We start from the raw sequence: 19933 nt of genomic DNA on the forward strand, positions 1-19933 counted from the left end.
CATTAATAGACTGTTTTTGCTGAGGCGCAGTCATTTACGATACCAGCATTTAAACATGTTAGAAAAGGGCAAGAACAAGCTGCACAGCAAACTACCATATCCATCAATTTACATGAGAAATATTGCGCAATATTAGTCTATTGTTATCACTCAATTAACAGTGGTTCAGAAACAATTTACATGTTTTTATCCTGCTTAAAAAGTTATCCATTTTAGTACAGTAAAGTAACATCAATCTCTTCCTAAGAATCAAAGTCTGCCATGCATGAGAGCAGCAGCTGATCCGAGATCTCCCCGTCACTCTTCTCAAAGTCATTCAGACTTTCCAGATACTCCTGGTCGTCCAGCTCGTTGCCCCACACGTTGGGAGTTTTCTCTGACTCCGCTGTCCTCTGCTTGGCCTGGTTTGGCGTCTGGCTGGGTTCAATGTTGCCAGCGTCGTCCATTAAATACGCCTGGTCCTCTTCGTCCTGTGTGAAGACGGCAGCGTTTGATCAGAAAACAAGATGCGGCGCTTAAGTTAATTCTGGCCCTGCCCGCCAGGAGGTTTAAATAAAAACCTACCAGTGACAAGATGTAGCTGACGCAGATCTCCTGCGGCAGCGGGTAGCCTGCGATGATGAGGTGCAGATTATAATCTTATGAGACAGTGTGACCGTAAACTGAAGACCATATGTTGGCTTTGTGAGGCTGGAACCTACTGGAGGACCTGAAGTTCCTGCATTCGGGATCGTGACACTTCTGATACCAGACTTCCTCCCTTAAATCCACAACAATCCTGCAAAGGAAGTTGAGAGCAGTTCAAAGAGGAGGCCGACACCCAGACGCATCCTGCAGAACATTCTGTCTCTCTACATACATGATGTTGTTGCTTTTATGAAATCTGCCCACGTTCTCACACCAGCGGTATTTGGCGATGTCGTAGACCAGAAGCTGTTCTGCAGGAAAGTAATTCCATCGTCTGATGGCTGGTGAAAAGCATTAAACGTCAACTCTGTGACAAGGTTTTTCCAACAACAAACGGCAAAATAAGTTTCTCTCTCATGTTTTGCGTATTAAAAGCAAATAGTATTTCACTACTTCAGCAGTTAGTGTGAAGCAGCTTTACACTACTGATTATATTATCTGTTCACTAACACACACCATCCAGAGTGTGTGTGAGTGATACCCCATATTCTGGGCTCTCAAGACTTCATTTATCAGCTTGTGTGAAAACAAAATGAAAGTTTTACTACAGAAACGCGTTGTGCCAACTCTTGTCGTATGCAGATATGCATACTCACTTCCTTGGATGCCGTCCTTTCGGACAACTGTCAGGACAAACTCGTCGAGTTCCTGGTGAGGTGACGACAGCCACCCTGAAAATGTGTCTGCCAAGAACACGTGGAGGGAAAAGTTACATTTAATTAATGCATCCATATCAAAAATGCCTCAAGAAAACTCAGTGATGGTAAATCCGGACTGAGAGTTACTTCTATGTTCGCGCAAGACTCAGGTCTGCGTCACCTGAATGTGAAGCCGATCCTTGCTGGTGATGATTCATTTTGCCTTTGGGCTCATTTTCTTCTGCGACGTCCCAAGTAAGAATTCTCTGACCTGTGAAACTGATTGCACGAAGGAGTAACACTTGATCTGGCAGCATAAAGAAAGAATCAGGTTATGAAACGTTGAAAGGAGCCGACTTTACCTCACATTACACACCAGCGACGCCAGAAATACGCTCTCCTCTGGGGACGTTCCCTTCTCCGCTTTACCAATAAACTGGTTGCCTTCTGCGACGGTGAAAGCGGCAGTCTTCCCAACTTTTGATGACTTGTACAGTCGGAAATTTCTGTTCTTGGTGTAAACACCTGTTGCGACAAAAACAAAAGGTGCAAACAAGGAAGAGAGTTGTGGTAAAAAGAGGCTGAATATAGTTCAGTTCAGCAAGGATACATTTGACTCAGTGGATGCTTGAAAAATCAATTTATTCAGCCTGTGTGAAGGTTGTGTATGACAAAATTTGGAAAAAAAAAGTGAAATAAAATGCAATTCTTCTTACCAAGGTCTACAAATAGACAGTCCCGGCCGTCCTTGTTTTTCACCTGCAGGAAGCTGAGGTCTTCCTGTTTACGCCTCTTTATCTGTGGACTCTCAGTCATCCCACCTGCCTGTGCTGGCTTCCTCTCAGGGACAGCGTGTCTCCTGCCATCAGCACAATAAGACAACATGAAAAGTGATAACAGGAAAATCAAGTGGTTTGTGTATAAAACTAACCCTTCTGCAGTGTTTTCCGCCTCTGAATGCAGCCCATGGTCCAGGTTACTCCCATTTTTATCTTTGTTTAGGACGGGCTTCAGAATAGCATGGATGAACCGTCCTGCCAAGGAGAAAAAGAAAAAAACTTTGTGAATTAGGAAACGTGATCTGCTGTGTCCTTGCGAGATGGAACTCACCCACATGTATGTTGTCTTTAAAAGCGGCATTTTGGAGACTAAAAATAAGATGCCGACTGAACTTCTCTTCTGTGCTGGAGTCCAGGTTGAGGACATTTTTCACAGAGCATTCAACTCCATAAACCTCCAGTAACTTATCACAGACATACTGTCAACACACACAACACAAACATGTGAATGTAGAACATTATCCTCATTTTAAGAGAGTATTTAGGTGAAATATTGGCCTATAAATATTATCCAGTGATATCATTTATGAGCAAAGTTGATAACAGACAGCATGTAATTGGACCAATTGTTAAATTTGCGCAGTGAATTCTTCATATTCAAATAAAATGGCACAAACATGAACTGTACCTGGATGAGCATAGACACCATCGCTCCACCATCACAGTCTTTGTTTGAAGGTTTGTGGAACTCCAAGTCAAAGTAAAGCTTACAGACAGCTCCCTCTGGGATCACCTCATAGCAGTGCATCAAGGACTGAGAGAAAGTCCTTCAAAAAAAACAGAAGAAAAGTCTTACTCATTCAGATCAGCAGCATATATTCTCTCAACGAAGATGTTACTCCTTTAAATAGATAATATTTACCTGTAGTAGTGCCACAGCTCACTGTAACTGGTCACCAGATAGATCCTCTGGCCATGGGATGCATTTTCCTTCTCAAGTGCAAACACATGTACAACCTAGGAAATCCCAAGAAGAACTGTTAGTGATTTTGTTTTTTCTTGACTTAATTGTAAAAAGCTGTGTCTTAGTGATAAAACAGTGTCTTGTTTACTTCTTTGCAGCTCTGAGCGAAGCTGATCGCAGTGCTTTGGCGAGGGAAGAGTTTCCAGACAGAGGAAGGCTGGCAGGGCCACAGTCGAGGTTTGTAGCGTGACGTTAGAGGATTTTGATGGAACGACTGAGCAAGCTGCTCCACTTTCTGGAGCCGGTCTCCCCACTTCCTCATCCTCAAGTGTTTACTGACCACCAGTAGTCAACAGTTACTGTATCCACGCAGAGGGGAAGAATCATCAATGGTTATCCTTCTCCACCTGTAAATAAACTGGAAATGTTTGGAAACAATTAAGTTATAGAACATTCTTCATCACCCACAAAAAACTGCAGCCAGAGTGGATAAAAACTCAAAGTGTTTCACAAAAACAACAAAATTCCTCACTAACAGAATAATGATGATCAGTCACAACATATGTATGCTACACTTATATAAAAATTAAAAGTATATAACAAATACATTTATATCATTTGTGATGTAATTCCTCCTGGTCATCTTCAAAGATATTTCTTTCACATCATCATATCTCTATTTTTTTAACACGATAATGTACATAATTTGGATTTAAAAAGTGAGATACCCCTCCTGCACTACTTCAGAGAGCCTCAAAGGGGCAGTAGAGCTCCTTCCTCGCCACATCAACACATTTACAACACATTGGAACATTAGAAGCTGTGTTTTGCTTTAAAAATGTGTATTTTCAACACCGAGACCCCGAAACGGCATATTCGTTCATTATTATAAGCGACCAGCTCACTCTGGACTTTATATTCACAGGCTGTAACATTTTCCTCACGTGGTGTCGCTAAAATTATGGATAACGACGAAGCTCAGACTCGCTCAGGTTCAACACTAACACAGTTTAAAAGTTTACATTACCGGTTTAATGCAGTAGATTAAAGTCCGCCTTCTGTCTTTTGCCCTCGGTGTACCTAAAGAAAAAAAAAAAACAGCCGGGGTTTGTTTTCTATTTGGCGCCTCCGGAAACGGAACAACGACACTTCCGGTCACGAGCAAAAATAAAACAAAATAAAAATTAGGTTAAACAATTTATGAAAATTGTTATTAAATCCACCAATATCAAAGTTATAAAGACTCGTGATATGTTTGCTTGTTTTAATGTATTTGTGTCATATGATATTCAGAAGTTTTGTCAGCGTGTTTACTGCCCCCTGGCGGTGTTCTTCTACAGCACTGCACTGTATTTCTCAATAAAGATTTGAAAGAAAAGAAAAGAACTTTGATTAAACATTAACATTTATTTATTCTTGGAGGAAATAATATCGCCGTATCTCATGTAGAGTGTGCTGGAGTGTTTGAAGCCACTTCATCCCTATGTGTGCTTTTTAAATGCCATAAGAGACTTGAGGTCCACAAACTAATCTGTTTTAGTTCCAACTGCAAAACCTGCAGGGAAAATGTGTTTACTGAAGTCTTTTCTTAAAGAAGTTACAACTTAACTTTGTGTTGTTTTATACTGGAATAGATTTGAGGATGATAAGCCATATTAAATAAAAATTGTCTCATTGTTAGGAACTGGGAAACATCTTTTACATTTATCCATAAAATCAATGCTGATAAAACTTATTTAAAAGATAGATTTAACAAAGATTTTGATTTAGAATGCAGTTTTTGTTATGAATATGTTAAATGAACTGTTTGATAACTGTATGTTAATAAACAATTCTATCTACCAATAAATCCTTTATCCCTGATATTGAAACACTCATTCATTGTTGCTAATACAGTACTCAAAAAAAGGCATGAGTTATTGCTTTTCAGAACAAGTTCACACATTATATTTTATCAACCAAACACTGCCGAACTAAAGGTGATTACGAGGAAATCTGCACTTTACTGAATGTATTTATATAAACTTCAAAACATTTTGTTTTGGACTCATGTTATATGCAAATGTCATTCACAAACAAGTAACAAAGTGTTTGTGGCTATTACACTGGGAAATAAAGATAATGACCACAAGTGCCTTTAATGTCTAAACGTAGTTATCAAAACACTTAAAAAACACACTTCATACTTTAAGAAATCTATCGCCTCTCATCATACTTTTTTAAATGATACTTTCAGTTACAATCAACTTGCTAGTATCTGAAAGTACAATGTAAGCTGACTTTTTTTAGTTGATTCACTGTTGCCAACAACTTTCTCTCCAGTTCATTTAATTCAGACAAAAGGTGTTTTCATGATAACCTAGCCATCCACAACCCTGATCCTGTTCGCTTTCCCTCGAGTCAAGGAGGGAAGTGAAACGGAGGTGGGAAATGGAACATACCACTGTAGAAAAGGAAACTGCTCTGCTGTCCAAACTCTGGACAACTCCAAAGAAAACACCTCAGTAGACTCACAATATTTGTCAAGGTTTGTTTGGTGTCTTTTCTAACTTCATGAGTAGTGGACTGTGATATTGAAATCATTTTTAAAGACTGTTCGACTTTCTGTACAGCTTTAAAAACTCCTTCTACTGAATGCATTTGTTGCCTGATTGCTGATGTAAACAACTGATTTTTGATTTGATTTGAAAGCTTTATTTCAAACTTGTAAAAAAATAAGTGCACTATCAGAAAAATAAAGAAAAACAGACATTCAGTTACATAGACAAAAAGAGTCATCACCATATGTGCCCGTGTCTTTCACATTAAGGAGTAGGAAGAAGAAATATTTCTTTAATTCTACTCCTTGACATCAATACTATTATCGTTATGTACAAAACAAAACATTGTCATGCTTGTCATCACTTTTAATTCATTAAAATCCTATAATATACTGTAATGTTTCCATAGTTTTGTGACACACAAAAACTTTTTAGAGTAGTACAAACTAATGAATTTTAAACTCTAACTCTCCTCTTAGACCAGCCATTTTCTCTTTTACAGAACAGCTTTTGAATATTACGAGGTAATAAGTTATTCTTTGCTTTATGAATGATTTGAATAGTTTTAAACTCAACAACATCCAGAAATTTTAAAACTATGACTTTGAGAAACATGGATTTGTATGTTCTCGAAAGCCAGTCTTATGTACAATTCTTATCGCTCGTTTTTTCAGTACAACGATTCTTTTCAGGAAACTAACATAAGTATCTCTACACAATTCCACACAGTAAGTTGTATCAAGGAGTTGTACAGAATATAGAGAGATTTCTGGGCTTTTGCCAGGACTGAGATGCTTCTGGATATTTTGTTTTGGATTTGATGTATGTGAGGTTTCCAGTGCATTTGTCAAACCTCCTAAAAATCGTTTTGATTTTGCCTTTCAATGACAACACCCTCTATCTGTATATTTATCTGATTATCTAACACTAATAAAGAGTTCAGACAAGAACTTGAGTTTTCATGCGGTTCTACTTAGTTTTCTCAAAATCAAAGCTGAATATGTTCCTCACAGTTGCTGACAATACATTTGGTATAAACTGCTGCAGCCTCATAATGTCCTCAAGCCTTGCATATAACAATGAATCGTGCACACAAAAGAATGTTTCAAGGGAATCTTTTTAATTTTCATGGAATACTATGAAGCTAGAACGGTATTAAGCTTTAAAGAAAGATGATGGCAGGTTAAACAGCTTTTAAAGGTCCCATATTATGCTGAGAATCATCAGAATTAAACTTTAAGCAAAGCATGTAGGTTTTTAAAAACAGGAGCAACAAATCTGCAGCAACACGGTAGCTACAGCAGAACAAATAAGTGGACAGAAGGTTCCCCAGTGGCACGTCATTTCCTTCCACAGGAAAGGAAAAAGGGGTTGTTCAGTAAGATAAGTGGCTCCATTTCCCCAGACACTGTTGGGCAGAGAATCATTCCCATTGCAGTTTGATAGACTTGATTTTCTGAGTCTCTCACAAACGCTTATTATCCTCGCTTAAGGTATGTGCCATTTGGTTTTTTCCACGTTCGCTTGCATTTAAGTTTATTTCATGGTGATTTTCATCCTGGGCTGGATGGGTGTGCCCCATCGGAAGGAAAGAGGAAAACCTCATCGACAGATTAGGGCTTGCCCGGACCCAGTTCATCCCCTCATGTGTCACACTACGTTTTGTTCAAGTTTAATCCTGCAGAGTTTTTTTGCTGTCTGTATGTTCCAGAAGAGTGCAGAAGAGGAAGAAGAGGAGCCTTTAAAATGTGGGACAGGAGTAAAGTGCTTCTTGCTACAATCTGCTTCACAGCTCTCTTCTGTCATGTGAGTATTATTCCTTTCTCTAACAGCCATGTGGCTAATGAATTGTCTTCATTTCACTGTGAATTCCTCTTGAAGGCCGCTGCAGGGAATGGAGAGCTGCTGGGCTGGGCTCCGGGTGTTGTGAATGACCTATACAGAGGATGCCGTCAGCAGGCCATGGAGAAGTTCGTCCATTCGGGCCTGTTGAAACAGGAGCTGAACAACAGCGTGGGATTCCAGAAAGCGTGGACTTTGAACAGCAAGTGTTCAGCACTGATCCCTGGAGGAATAGACGCCCACACATTTGCTCTCTCCGCTTACCTACTCTCAGAGGGAGAAGATTTCGTGAAGGCTTTTGACAAAGCTGTCCAAACAATGAGCGCAAATGTGAGCACCTATGAGAACGACTTCCACTTCAAGTCTCTTTATTTTCTGCTCATGGATGCGATCACACTGCTGAATCCCAAGACGTGCCAGACTGTGTTTGTTCTCCCGGAGAAAACTCCCACCCCGAAAAAAGGCTCACGAGTGACATTTGGGAGTTTCACTGTTGCTACTTCAAACTTTCAGGCACTAAAGAAGCTGGAGGACTTTGACGGGCGAGTCCTTCTAAACATCACTTCTTGCTTCTCTGCCAGCGTGGGGGAGCACATCTGTGACAGCGATAAAGATAAAGTCCTCTTATCTCCAGCTGAAGATTTCATTGTGGAGGAAGTAACTAAAAAAGAAGACGATAACGAAAGTACATACACAGAGATTGTTTTGAAAAACCTAAAAATGAACAGCACACACAACTGTTTCTCTTTTTCAAGGTAAGATTCACCATTTGTTTGTGATGATGAAAGATTTTTCGACTAAAACTCTGAACGAAAGAAGTCAGTGACACTGATATGGTTTTAAGATGTGGATTTATAATTGTTTATTGGATAATTACAAAATCAGTATTATAATAGAGCTATATGCACACATATCTTTTTATGCAAATGCATCATTTTTCAACAGCACCTACACAATGTTACAGGCTCAAAATCTGAAATACTTAATCTCTTAAAAGACTCTGAAAACCTGAGCATTAATCGTCAGCATTCCTTCCTAAACTTAGACAAGATACTTATGAATAAACCAGGGAAAAAAAACTGTGGATGAAAGCAAAGTTTGTTTTAGTTCATTAAATTCAGTTTGTCTTACAGTTTGTTTTACTGCATAACCTCGAAATTACTTTCGAAATCACCATGCTAATCATTGTGAAATGATTGCAACAGAAATAGAAAAGTATAAAAATATGGAACATATATTTTTTTACAATCTGAAAATCTGCCTAAACTAAATAGCAATGTTCCCTGTGAAATGCTAAAAACTGCTGTAACTATAAGGTGATTGTGAAAAATGAAGATAATACAAGTTTTCTCCCTTCTCTCCTTTGTCTCTGCAGGTCTCCGGCTGCTGTCTCCACTCTGTGGCTTCCGTCTGCGCTTGTGATCCTTTCTTTTCTTTATTCAGCTGCTTAGCGGAAACTGTTTACATTTTAATGTTGTGTGTGAGTTTTGATATTACAGAAAAACTGTGGTGTGTTACAAATAATATTCTACAATCAGCAGCCAGTGTACTCATGTGGCTGTTGGTCCTTCTGCAATGGATTCTGAATTATAGGTCAGATTGTGTGTTTTCTTGAGCAAGAAAAACAAATTATCTTCGCTAACGTTTACAGTTTTTCTTTGAAAGGGTGTGAGGGATGAGGAACAGAAGGCCCCTGGATGAATGTGTTGCAGTTCATGTTGCGTGTTCTTCACGGTAGTCTCCAGTGTGCCGCACTAGCAGGTGATAACATCAGGAAATGAAAAGTACATTATGTGAACAAACTATCAGATTTTGTATGAACAACTCACCGCTGAATTTTTATCAGAGCTGTATACAAATGGAAACAGCAACAACGATGAGGACAAGTTACCAGCATATTCATGTTATCTACAAATCTATATACTTCTTAATTTTGTATTATTAGCACAACAATGAGAGCATAGCACATTTTCAGGCAGCATATTAACTTTTTTAAAGCTGAAGCGGCTCACAGAGATTTCCAGCCTCATTGTCTCCTGGTTTCGTTTGTATTTCTGGCATCATGTGAACTTTTTAAATTTACTTACGTCATCAGATCCAATACGTAACTGTCTCTGAACTCAGATCTTTTTGCTTTATCTTTCTGTGTTTAATCCATGCTTCATAAACAGCCTGATAAAATTGAAAAAAATAAAAAAAAGATAATAAGAATTTAAAAAAAAATAAACGCAGCTTTGGGATTATTTATGGACTCACTAAAATGAAGCTGATGTAATCTGATCAAGATTCAATTCATTGTTTCTTTCATGGTACATTTGGGAATTCCAAGTCCTGAAAAAAGAAGCAATACTCAGCGTCACAGGTCCACTGTTTAAGGGTAAAAGATTACCTATGAATAAAAGTAAAACATACATGTTTCGTTATATAAGAATTTCCACTCATGAACCCAGTGAAGAATAGTATACTTTATTTGTATTTGCTTTGCTTTGTTGTCAGCACCAAATGATCAAAATGTTACAAAAGACTGTCTTTATATGACGGAAGAAATACAGTAGATGAAGACCCACATCAACAATCTACAAAAAGTACATTTTCAAAAGGAACAAGCTTCCTCCAGCGAACAAAATTCCAACCAGCAAGCACTTGGGAAAATTACATTCTGTCATAAAAATGCAGAAAACACCAAACAAACAGTGAAGTCAGAGTCGCAATGTAATCCTTCGGGGCATTAAAGTCTCTTGAGGAGCATTACTGTTGGAGATGGGCTGAGCCACCGGAGACTGTGATTCATTTAATAGCATGCTAACCGCAGAGTGAACAAGTCTCATCACAAAACTTCAAAAGCAGCTTCAACTATGTTTGGTTTCTGGCACTGATGAAGGATTTTCCTATGAATAAACTATACCAATAAAAAACACATGACAGCTCACGACCTTTGACCTGCAAAATAAATATAATCTAGAAAAATGTGCTATGCGTTTGTTTTATCTAACACAGAAAGCTATGTAAATAAAAACTTGAAAAAACTCCCTTGTGTGGATCAATCTGTTTAAATAGATCAGAAATTCAGAAAATTATTCATCCATGTCTCTATTACTGTCTCATTCGAAGTAATTTGATTACAAAAAGAAGTCCATTCAATACACAACAAAAAGTTATGTTAAAAAATATATTTAAGCCAATAAACAGCAGTCGCTTGTAATAAAAGAAGCAACTGCAACTCTGAATTAAATGTGACCAGATTTCCATGAGATAGCTTCAACACACATTCACAATAGCCTACTCTTGCTATATTCTGAACACTACATGAACTAGTGTCCGACAGAAAGTGATACGATCTGTATTTACTTCTACATTTCACCATTAAAGAAACAGCAAAACTACAGAAGTAAGAATATTGTGTATCTTATGAAATTAAAAGTTGAATTCAAGCCTTTGAAGTTAATCATTTGTGACTGAAAAGGTTGAATTATGACAGAAATTAAGAAAAAAAAAAGAGTTATAAATATCCTTCGGCAGTTTTTTTTTTTTTACATTAAGACATATCTGAATGATTTCTGCATTAGACATTAAGATGAAACGAGATATCTGAGACAATAATGTCCCCGAAGAGACTTTCTGTGAGGAGGACAAATGACCAGATCTGCAGCCTCATTATGATAAGAACCGTTCACTTGTTTTCCAACGGGAGTAAACACATATTTAATGCTCTACGTTTCCTCTGCATCTTCTGAGTGTTCTGAGGGAAGGCCCGAAAACACGAAAACACCCCTGTCGCGTGAAGATCACCACTGCAATCTCACGTTAATAAACATCCATTTATATTCAAGCCTCTTTGAACATAACAGCTCAAAACAGAGACACACAACACAACTTTCAGATGGAGTCAGTGGAAACTTAGTCAGCCTCTTTATCGCCCTGCTCTGAGTCGAGCTTCGCTCTGTTTCCTCGAATGCTCTTGTCTTTGCTCAGGATGCTGGTGTCCACTCGAGAGAGGGTGCACATGCTGCTCTGGTGACCGGGTCTCAGCCTGGTGTTTTGGAGCTCCAGCTCATCGTAGGAGGACACTCGGACAAACGGACACCAGCGGAAAACCATTTTGAATCCTGCCCGAAACCTGCAGCCCAAATCACCCCTCTGTCAGGTCAGTGCTGGACTGAGGCGGGTTCACGGGGCGGCGGCGGCGGCGTGAAGCGGGCGGCACTCACCTGCTGTTGAGGCAGCAGTAGATGATGGGGTTGTACATGGTGGAGCTCATGGCCAGCCACAGCACCGTCAGGTACACCTGCTGGATGGACTTCCACTTGCTCAGACGCTTGTTCAGACCCGTCACGATGAAGTAGATGTGGTAGGGCAGCCAGCAGAGGGCAAAGGTCACCACCACAATGATCATCATCTTCACCACCTGCAGGAGGAACAGTCGATGAGGCAGCAGGAGAGAATTTCAAGTGAACTTCACATTAAAGGATTAGAAAATGCATTATCAGTGGTCTTTATAGCCTTTCATTTAATGCATTTATACTAGATATAGTTCTCAAATATGTGTTTGATGTAGCAAATATTAGTTTTAAGCTCCACGTATTGATTGTCTTCAGTTTTGATCACAAATCTGTGGAAATAGGGCATGCTGGGACAATAGCCCTTCCTGGCCTTTGGGGTGATTTGCACAAGTTATGAGTACCTCTTATCTCTTCTAAACAGTGTTCAAAGATGAAACGTACTGGACGCCAGAGATGTGCTCTGTGGAGTCATCAGGTATGAAAGTGTAGCAGAGTTTCATATTATCAACAATCAAAGTCAAACAGTCATAAACACCTAACATAAACCTCCCAAAACACTAAACATCTGAAATCTGTTGTTATAAAAAGCAGAAGGCTGCAGGATGTTTAGTGTGGGACAAACGACTTCTGTGTATTTTTGCTCCGCATCTGTCTTTCCGTTTCAGTGGATCTGAGCCAAAACATACAGCACTGTACAAAATTTACACTGAGAAAAAAATTACAGTTTTGTCAAATACAACAACACACTTTGCCTCTTAAGATTTCACAAGTTATGGAGAGTTATGTTCCAGAGAAATATGTTACTGCCCAAACATGTGAGTCACACTGACACACGTGTGAAAGTACGGTCCCGCACGGATCTCCGATATTGTCAGGTTGTTCATTTCGATCATAAACTCCATTGTTTGACCCCAAAACGGTGGTTTTGTAAAGAGAGTGAAAGGTCGGCGATGACGCATGGCGCCCAGCGGGCTGCTGGGGAGAGTGGGCAACTCGTCGATGTGCGGAGCGCAGTACAAAGGCGCAGGGGGTTAAAAGGAGCGGCTGGCAATCAGAGCAGCAGCAGACGCCCAGCCTGGTGATCAGCCTGGAGCTGTGAATCTGGGATGACTTCTTTCCACTAGGTTTGTTCTTGGACTTTTAAAAACTTTTTTCCACCCTTGTTGAGACGACCTGCAGCGGATATCTGACCCTGAAGTCTCTAAAAGACTTCAAAAATAAGCAAAACTGCAAGTTTCTCTTTTTGTTGTCCTGATTACTTCATTTGACTTTTTGGCATCAGAATGTGTTGCTTTGATGTCAAATTATACTTTGTTTAAAAAAAAAAATCAATCAAATCCACACTTTCAGCCTTTTAATCACAGTCAAACTGCTCAGTAATCATGGTGTTGATCTGCAGTTTAATAAAAATTTAAAACTGCCTTTATGAATGAACATTCCCAGAGCCGGATCTGCTGGTTTGCTTTGAATAATCCGACATGCTGAACTGCTGTATTTGAGATGTTTATCAATGAATTACATTCTCTGGCATTAAGCCCAGCTGTCTTGATAGATGCCTGTCATGACAGCTGTGATGACCTTAATCCCTGTTTAAACCAACCCTGAGAGCAGTGGCTGTAAAGCACACTGTGCAGTCTCACTGATGATGCCAAACTACAGTAAAAGGAGAGCCTCTGGGTTCGTTCTGTCTTCAACAAGCCGTGTTTGCATGTACATGATAAAAATCAGCTGGGCTTTAAAGGATATTTTAGTTCTAGATAGGATTTTGTGTCACAGTATTGGGTTTTCTGATAGAATCTTAAACTGCTGTTAAAGTGGTACATTTATATGTTTTCCTAGACAACAGACCTGGCGGGAGCTTCGCTCTCTCTGTCTAATTCCAAGACCAGCTGAACAACTCTTCTGAAGCACAATCTGTTTTAACTTGGTGATATATTTCACTTCCTTTGTGTGGTTATTTTTGTAAAGAATAAAACAAAAATAGCTGGTCTTTTTTTGGCTTTCTGTGCTTACTAGTTCCTATAAAAGGTTCATAATCTTTTTCATTTAAACAGTCGACTAAATCCGCGATCAGTCTGTGTGTTACGTCACTTTTTTAAAGTCACTGCAGAGCTTCAACAATAAAACAGTCAATAATCATCTGAAAGACCAGGATCTCTCCCTGCTGCCTTGCGTCCTTGGATTACATCCTGCACTGATACTAAAACCTCGTATACGGAGACAGTTTGATGTTCTGCTGTTTGGCGCCAGACAGTCTTTCCTACTTCACTGGATCTCTGACAAACCTAAAGCTCTCATAGTGGTTACTGAATATAATGCAACTTATTCCCCTGGAAGCAACGACCTACTGGATTCAGGATATAAGTTTTTTTTTTATTTTACATATATATATATATATATATATATATATATATATATATATATAAACCCTGGAACCGTTTTTGAATTACATCAGCATGGAGAGTGCACAGACTCTCCAGAAGGACTTTTATTGACTTATCTGGTCAGACATTCCTGGAAACAGTCGCACTTGAGTTCAACCTAACACCGTAATCACACCGTGATATCAAGATATTGGCTTATGCATTGCTTCAATTATCAATTAAAGCTCTCAGTGCTGCTATATCTTATTATTATATGTTATATTTATCGCATCCTGATTTAATTTAAACCATTTTCCATGTTTGTTTTGTTCTTTTGCACCGTGTAGGTGTTCGATTCCTCATGTTCTGTGTAAAATAAATAAATAGATAACTGAACACTACTTTTCTGGAAATAATATTCTAATACACCCACCAACGATTGGTCGATTGTGAAATCTCATATCTTTGAATTTATCTGCTTTAAAATTGTTTGATATCGATCATGTTCACATCAACAACGTAAAAAGAGAAAATCAGCGATTACCTTCCTTTTAGCCAGTAGCTGTCCGTGGTAGCTGTCAGATGAGTCTCCGGGGATCTGACCTCCCCACAGCGTCACTCCCACGATGGTGTAGGTGATACCCATGACCACCAGCGGCAACAGATAGACCAACACTGTCACTATGATGTGATACCTGCAGAATTAAGGAAGTCCATCAACAGTATGATCTAAAGAGGCACCAGCAAAGAGATCATGAGGTAATGGCGGAACAATGTATGGATGGAATTGAAAATAACCTCAATAAAAATGCTACATTATGGGAGGGGAAGTTTGGTTGAGCGTGGACTCACATGAAGGGGTCATCAGCCATGCGGGGCCAGGCCACGTAGCAGAGGGTTCTGCGGGGAAGAGTCCGTGTGGTGGAGAAGTAACAGAGAGGGAAGGCCAGAACCACAGCCAGAGTCCAGATGAGGGCGATGACCCCCATGGTGGCTCTTGCAGACAGACGGGGATTCAGAGGATGGATGATGGCCATGTATCTGAATAGGCAGGTAAATATAGGTAAGAACACCAAAACGGCAGTTTCCTAATGGCTGTGTTGTGACGCAATAACATGTGACCTTTTGCAGAACAGGTCAGGATGAGTAACCCTCCATACTGGCGAGATCTGCATCTGTCTCAACTGCTCAATAAAATTTATTTAACAAAAATGTTGAACTTTATTATTACTTTTTTTTTTAATTACTGTAACCTGCTGCAACAATTAAATGTCACATTTGATCAAATTCGTAGTGAACAGAAAAAAAGACAATATGTGCCATTTATAGGTCCGTGCACAGTAGCTTGAACAACACTGAGCTCCTCAGCACACCCAGCATCTCACTCATATGGTTTACTGCCAGATTCCTGAAAGTTTTCCAAATTTTAAGATATGTGTTAACAACTTTTGAGATTCAAAGGGAGAATGAAAAAGCTTGTTGCTGATAGATGCTTTTCATTTCAAGTCTTGATAGTTAATTGTCCTGACTGTCACGTTACATTTATTTGTTTCCAGTGATGCATATTTTATGTATTTCATGTACATTTACTTCTATTCCACTGCCTATAAATTCAGCACTAAAAACGTGCTTTGATGAAGTAATTTAGCCTCAATTTATTGCTTTTCATCAAAACGGTTTTTTTTAAATGCTGTAGATGGACAGGTTGACTTGTAGACACTGCAATAATAATAATATTAATAATACATTTTTAAGTTAAGTAAGTAAAAAATGATGCAAATCTTTGAACGGGGCTGATGTGAGTGTGACGCCCACCTGTCCAGGGCTATGGCGGTCATTGAGTAGATGCTGGCGAACACAGCAGTGACCGGGAAGAAGTTGTGAAACCTGCAGTACACTTCTCCAAAGTACCACTCTCCGTGCGCCGCGTAGATGAAGTTGATGAGCGTGTTGAAAGCGGCCATGGAAACGTCGGCGAAAGCCAAGTTCAGCAGGAAATAGTTGGTGACGGTCCTCATCCGCTTGTGCGCCAGAATAATCCAGATGACGATCAGGTTGCCGAACACGGCCACCGCCAGCACCGTGCTGTACGCGCCCGACCACAGCGCCACGCGCCACGCCGGCTGCACGAACTGGTTGGTCTGGTTCCCGGTGGAGTTGGATCCGTCCCGTCCAGAGGCCATTCCCTCATCAGGCGTCTCCGTCCGTCGCTGGCAGACAGGCCACGCTCATCGGTCTGTGCGCCTCTGGCGCGCGACATATCAGCGCCAAGTGTCACCATGTGACCGGAGACGCGCGAGAGACGGACTGGTCCTGATGCTGCAGGCAGCTCCTCCCCATCAGGGACACCGACACGGGGCAGGATGGAACACAGGCGCTTCAACAGGATGGACACTTCCCTCTATTGAGTCTGCAGCAGTCCAGTTATCCTCATGGAGCCAAACCCCCAAACCCTGCCTTTACTGAGGGGGTAAAGCTGCTGTTTCCTGTGCTCGAGCCGTCAGAGGCTTTAGATCACTAGAGGGTGATACTGTTAATCCTAATAGCCGCTCCAGCAAAGGCAAAGCTCACAGTTTCAGGATTTCATGCGGGTTTGAATGAATTATGTAAGGATAAGGTCAACGCAAGCACAACAGTGAGCAACTGGGAAGTTTTAAACGTGATCAAGCAAATTTATTTATGGTCCGACTTTCTGTTATTGAGTCTGAAGAAAACAGTTTAATCTCTCCATGAATCAAGGAAGAAGCATGAAAATTAATCAAAATAAATGACATAAATATGATATTGTTTCAAGAATTAAGTCATAGTTTGTCCTGACACAAGATGCATTTTTTAATCCTCCGAGTTGCATGTCATTTTGTTGGAATTTAAAGGTGCATTAAGGAGTTTGCACGTTTTAAGCGAAACAGCGCCCCCTGCAGGCCTTGGGCGTAATGCAGCTTAGTGAAAAACTCGTGCCTGTGGCACGTGTGCACGGAAGAGGGGAACTCCTTCTTCGCTGGTTTAGTAGCGCTCAAGTAAGATTTAAGTTTCTTTTACCTGGTGGAGTCTGTGCTGGAGCTGTGGCAGTGCTAGAAGCCAGTCTTTTCTTACTTTCTGGAAGATCCTGCTCAGTTGTTGCTCACTAAGCATCTGGCAGAGTAATGGCGGACAAAATGAAACCTAACCAGCGGGAGCGTGCATTACGTCATTCCTTTCAAATTCTCCCCAAAAAAATGCTGGTGCCGGACCGGCACTGCAACTTTCAAGTGACAATTTAGCGCTGTTAGAGGAACTTGTAATGAATATGTCAGGGCACATTGTACACATCATTAAAAATGTGTAACATATTTATGGTGGAAAATAAGTATTTTTAAGGTTGTAAAACTCCTTAATGCACCTTTAAAAATGCTTTCCTGCACCTGAGTCCTTGTATATACAGCTCATTTCTAAACACAGAGACACTGTGAGCACTGCAAAAACACCACAAGAAGGTCAAAAAGTATGTTTCCTCTCAGCATGGCCTCATTACCCACAGGTCATCTCTTTTGGGCCACTCCCATCCTCAAATGTCACGGCTCTCACCCCTTCTGAACACACCCTCATCCTAAAAGGTCGCCATGTACTGAGTAATGAGTCCCGTTAGCCTCAACAAAAACTGTGTTGCATTATTCTATATGAATAATTTACCTTCCATTTCATCGCTGCTGGATAACAGCTGAGTGTTTTCTATCTGATGTCGGGTGTGTGTATAATGTTTTGTTTTGTGTACACAAATAAAAGTGTTCAGTAGGGTTAAATCCAGAAAATCCCGTTGACGAAAGTGAACTTGCAATTATGTTTTGACTTTACTGAAATCCTCAGTAAAATATTGTTATAAAAATATGTATATTAGTGTTCTTAAAGATGTTGTTGTACAGTTTCCACTTCTAAGCTTTATCGACACACAAAAACACAAAAAAAAGCATCAGAGTTCAGATCATTCCCATTTTACCAAAACATTTCACCATTTTTCAAAAGGTCTGCAGCTCTTTGGTGCTGTTAAAGTGATTTATCTTACTCTCACTACAACCTTACAGGTATTTCACTCAATAAAACTATTGATTTGTTGCCGTCATGGTGAAATTAGTTCAGTCTGTGAACACAAACAGTATCAGCTGGATTCAACAGAAACAACACCGACTGCAGAACTGAGACAGTTTATCGTCACTTTTTATACGGAAACCCTCATTTCTCAAGTGTAATTGAGAACTGTATGTAGGTACTGTATGTATGTAGAACATATGAAGTATGTGAAATATATTATGCATTTCTACCACTTACAGCTGTTTGTTGCTTTTTTGTTTGTGTTCTGTCAAACAGGCAAAAGTAAATTCTGCAAAACAACAGGAAAATCATTTCAGACATTTATATTTAAACAGTGCCTGCATTGAGGTATTCTGTGGACATAAACATCCAGACTAAATGTTCAAGCCTGATTAAAATAATACAAAAAAGCAAACATTTATTAAACCATATAAACATGAATGTTTTATGCAAATCAAGATATCATATTTATTTAATAATTAATTAGTGTGTATTCACCAATTGCTATTATAGCTGACTGAAGAATGAGCTAATTTTAGTTATTTTGCAATTCAATCAATCAATAAATCAAATTATGGCAATTTATTATGGTTTAAAATTAACATTTGATAAAGTCCAGAGAGCTGAACTTGATGATCATTTTGTAAGAAAAGTTCATTTACTGTCATTTATTGCAGGAGAAAATATTGGTTATGTTTTCTGTGCAATAAATGAAATACAGGAAAGCAGACTGAGAATATAACAGAGACTGAACAAGTCAGCAGAAGCAGCTTATGATCAAGTGACGGGATTACACTTCTAAATAGAGCTCTGGACAGAGAGAGAGAGAGAGAGAGAGAGAGAGAGAGAGAGAGAGAGAGAGAGAGAGAGAGAGAGAGAGAGAGAGAGAGAGAGAGAGAGAGTGAGAGAGAGAGAGAGAGAGACTGTACCGAGCATGGGGGTCTGAAAGTTTGAGGTATTTTCATACTTATACTCGTATTTTCACTATGCAGCCCAGTGTTGTGGTGTTGTTTGTAATAACGTCTAATGTCATTAGATCTTTGAAGGTGACGAGTAATCTTGCATTATTAAAGAAAAGCCAAATGCAGACAGTAGACGTTTCCTGACATTTCGGAAGTTTCTCCAATCATTAAAGGTGTTTTGGTGACTCTGACTTTGTTTTCCTTATTTGATATTTCTGAATTCTAGTATATTAACATTGTAGTCCGCCTATTACTTCTATTCCGTTCTAAACAATTGATAATTTCTGCCTGAAAATGTTACCAATACCTCTGACAAACTTCTTTAATGCCTAAACTTTGTCATTAGTGTAAATTCAAACACAGCATTTCTTGCTCGTTCAGGTAAATTTAATTGACTTATAACTACAACATTTTGATCACTGTCAGTCAGTGGGATTTAATCATTGGTGGGCTTCTATCATTTATCCAAAATAATATTTCCTTCTCTTTCTGTCCCCTCACCCCAGGCGGATTAGCAGAAAGCCTCCACCTCTGAGTCTGGTTCTGTGAAGGTTTCTTCCTGTTAAAAGGGAGTTTTTCCTTTCCACAGTCGCTTATGCTGGCTCATGTGGATCTGTTGGGTTTTCTATGTAAAAGTGTCAGAAATGACTATGTTGTAATTGGCACTTTATAAATAAAGCTGAATTGAATATTTTTGTCAGGTATTTTTCCAATGCACCCCCCACTGTGCCTGCACAAGTTCTCACTTCGCTGCTTTGCCAGAAGCGAACTTGCCGTTTGCTGTTGTTATGGTGTTTGTTGCAGTCTCCCAGA

The 19933-nt window shown here is 39.6% G+C and overlaps 3 protein-coding genes across 4 annotated transcripts; 1 reads left to right on the forward strand and 2 right to left on the reverse strand.

Annotated features, from left to right (window-relative positions):
- Positions 1–16: 16 nt before the first annotated feature.
- LOC115390032 (DNA-directed primase/polymerase protein-like) lies at positions 17–4147 on the reverse strand. The gene is made up of 14 exons (XM_030093688.1): positions 4096–4147; positions 3217–3486; positions 3027–3121; positions 2793–2931; positions 2436–2583; positions 2257–2359; positions 2042–2184; positions 1688–1850; positions 1507–1604; positions 1284–1370; positions 860–968; positions 702–778; positions 565–611; positions 17–470 (listed from the first exon to the last, which is right to left on the reverse strand). The coding sequence occupies exons 2-14, from the start codon at positions 3388–3390 to the stop codon at positions 243–245; spliced, it is 1611 nt and encodes a 536-aa protein (XP_029949548.1). The 5' UTR covers positions 3391–3486; positions 4096–4147; the 3' UTR covers positions 17–242.
- A 2829-nt stretch (positions 4148–6976) lies between these two features.
- LOC115390057 (uncharacterized) lies at positions 6977–10477 on the forward strand. 2 transcript variants are annotated; one of them, XM_030093717.1, is made up of 4 exons: positions 6977–7101; positions 7323–7414; positions 7490–8205; positions 8826–10477. In XM_030093717.1, the coding sequence occupies exons 2-4, from the start codon at positions 7355–7357 to the stop codon at positions 8899–8901; spliced, it is 852 nt and encodes a 283-aa protein (XP_029949577.1). In that variant the 5' UTR covers positions 6977–7101; positions 7323–7354; the 3' UTR covers positions 8902–10477. The 2 variants fall into 2 exon arrangements, with proteins under 2 accessions (XP_029949577.1, XP_029949576.1); XM_030093716.1 differs by having other exon boundaries at positions 6978–7101; positions 7320–7414.
- A 1177-nt stretch (positions 10478–11654) lies between these two features.
- On the reverse strand, positions 11655–16276 carry LOC115390054 (neuromedin-K receptor-like). Its single transcript, XM_030093713.1, has 4 exons — positions 15909–16276; positions 14946–15134; positions 14638–14788; positions 11655–11855 (listed from the first exon to the last, which is right to left on the reverse strand). Exons 1-4 carry the CDS (start codon positions 16274–16276, stop codon positions 11655–11657), a joined length of 909 nt encoding a protein of 302 aa, XP_029949573.1.
- Between the last annotated feature and the right edge of the window lie 3657 nt (positions 16277–19933).

Source organism: Salarias fasciatus, chromosome 6, assembly GCF_902148845.1.
Source record: "Salarias fasciatus chromosome 6, fSalaFa1.1, whole genome shotgun sequence".
Classification (NCBI taxonomy): domain Eukaryota; kingdom Metazoa; phylum Chordata; class Actinopteri; order Blenniiformes; family Blenniidae; genus Salarias; species Salarias fasciatus.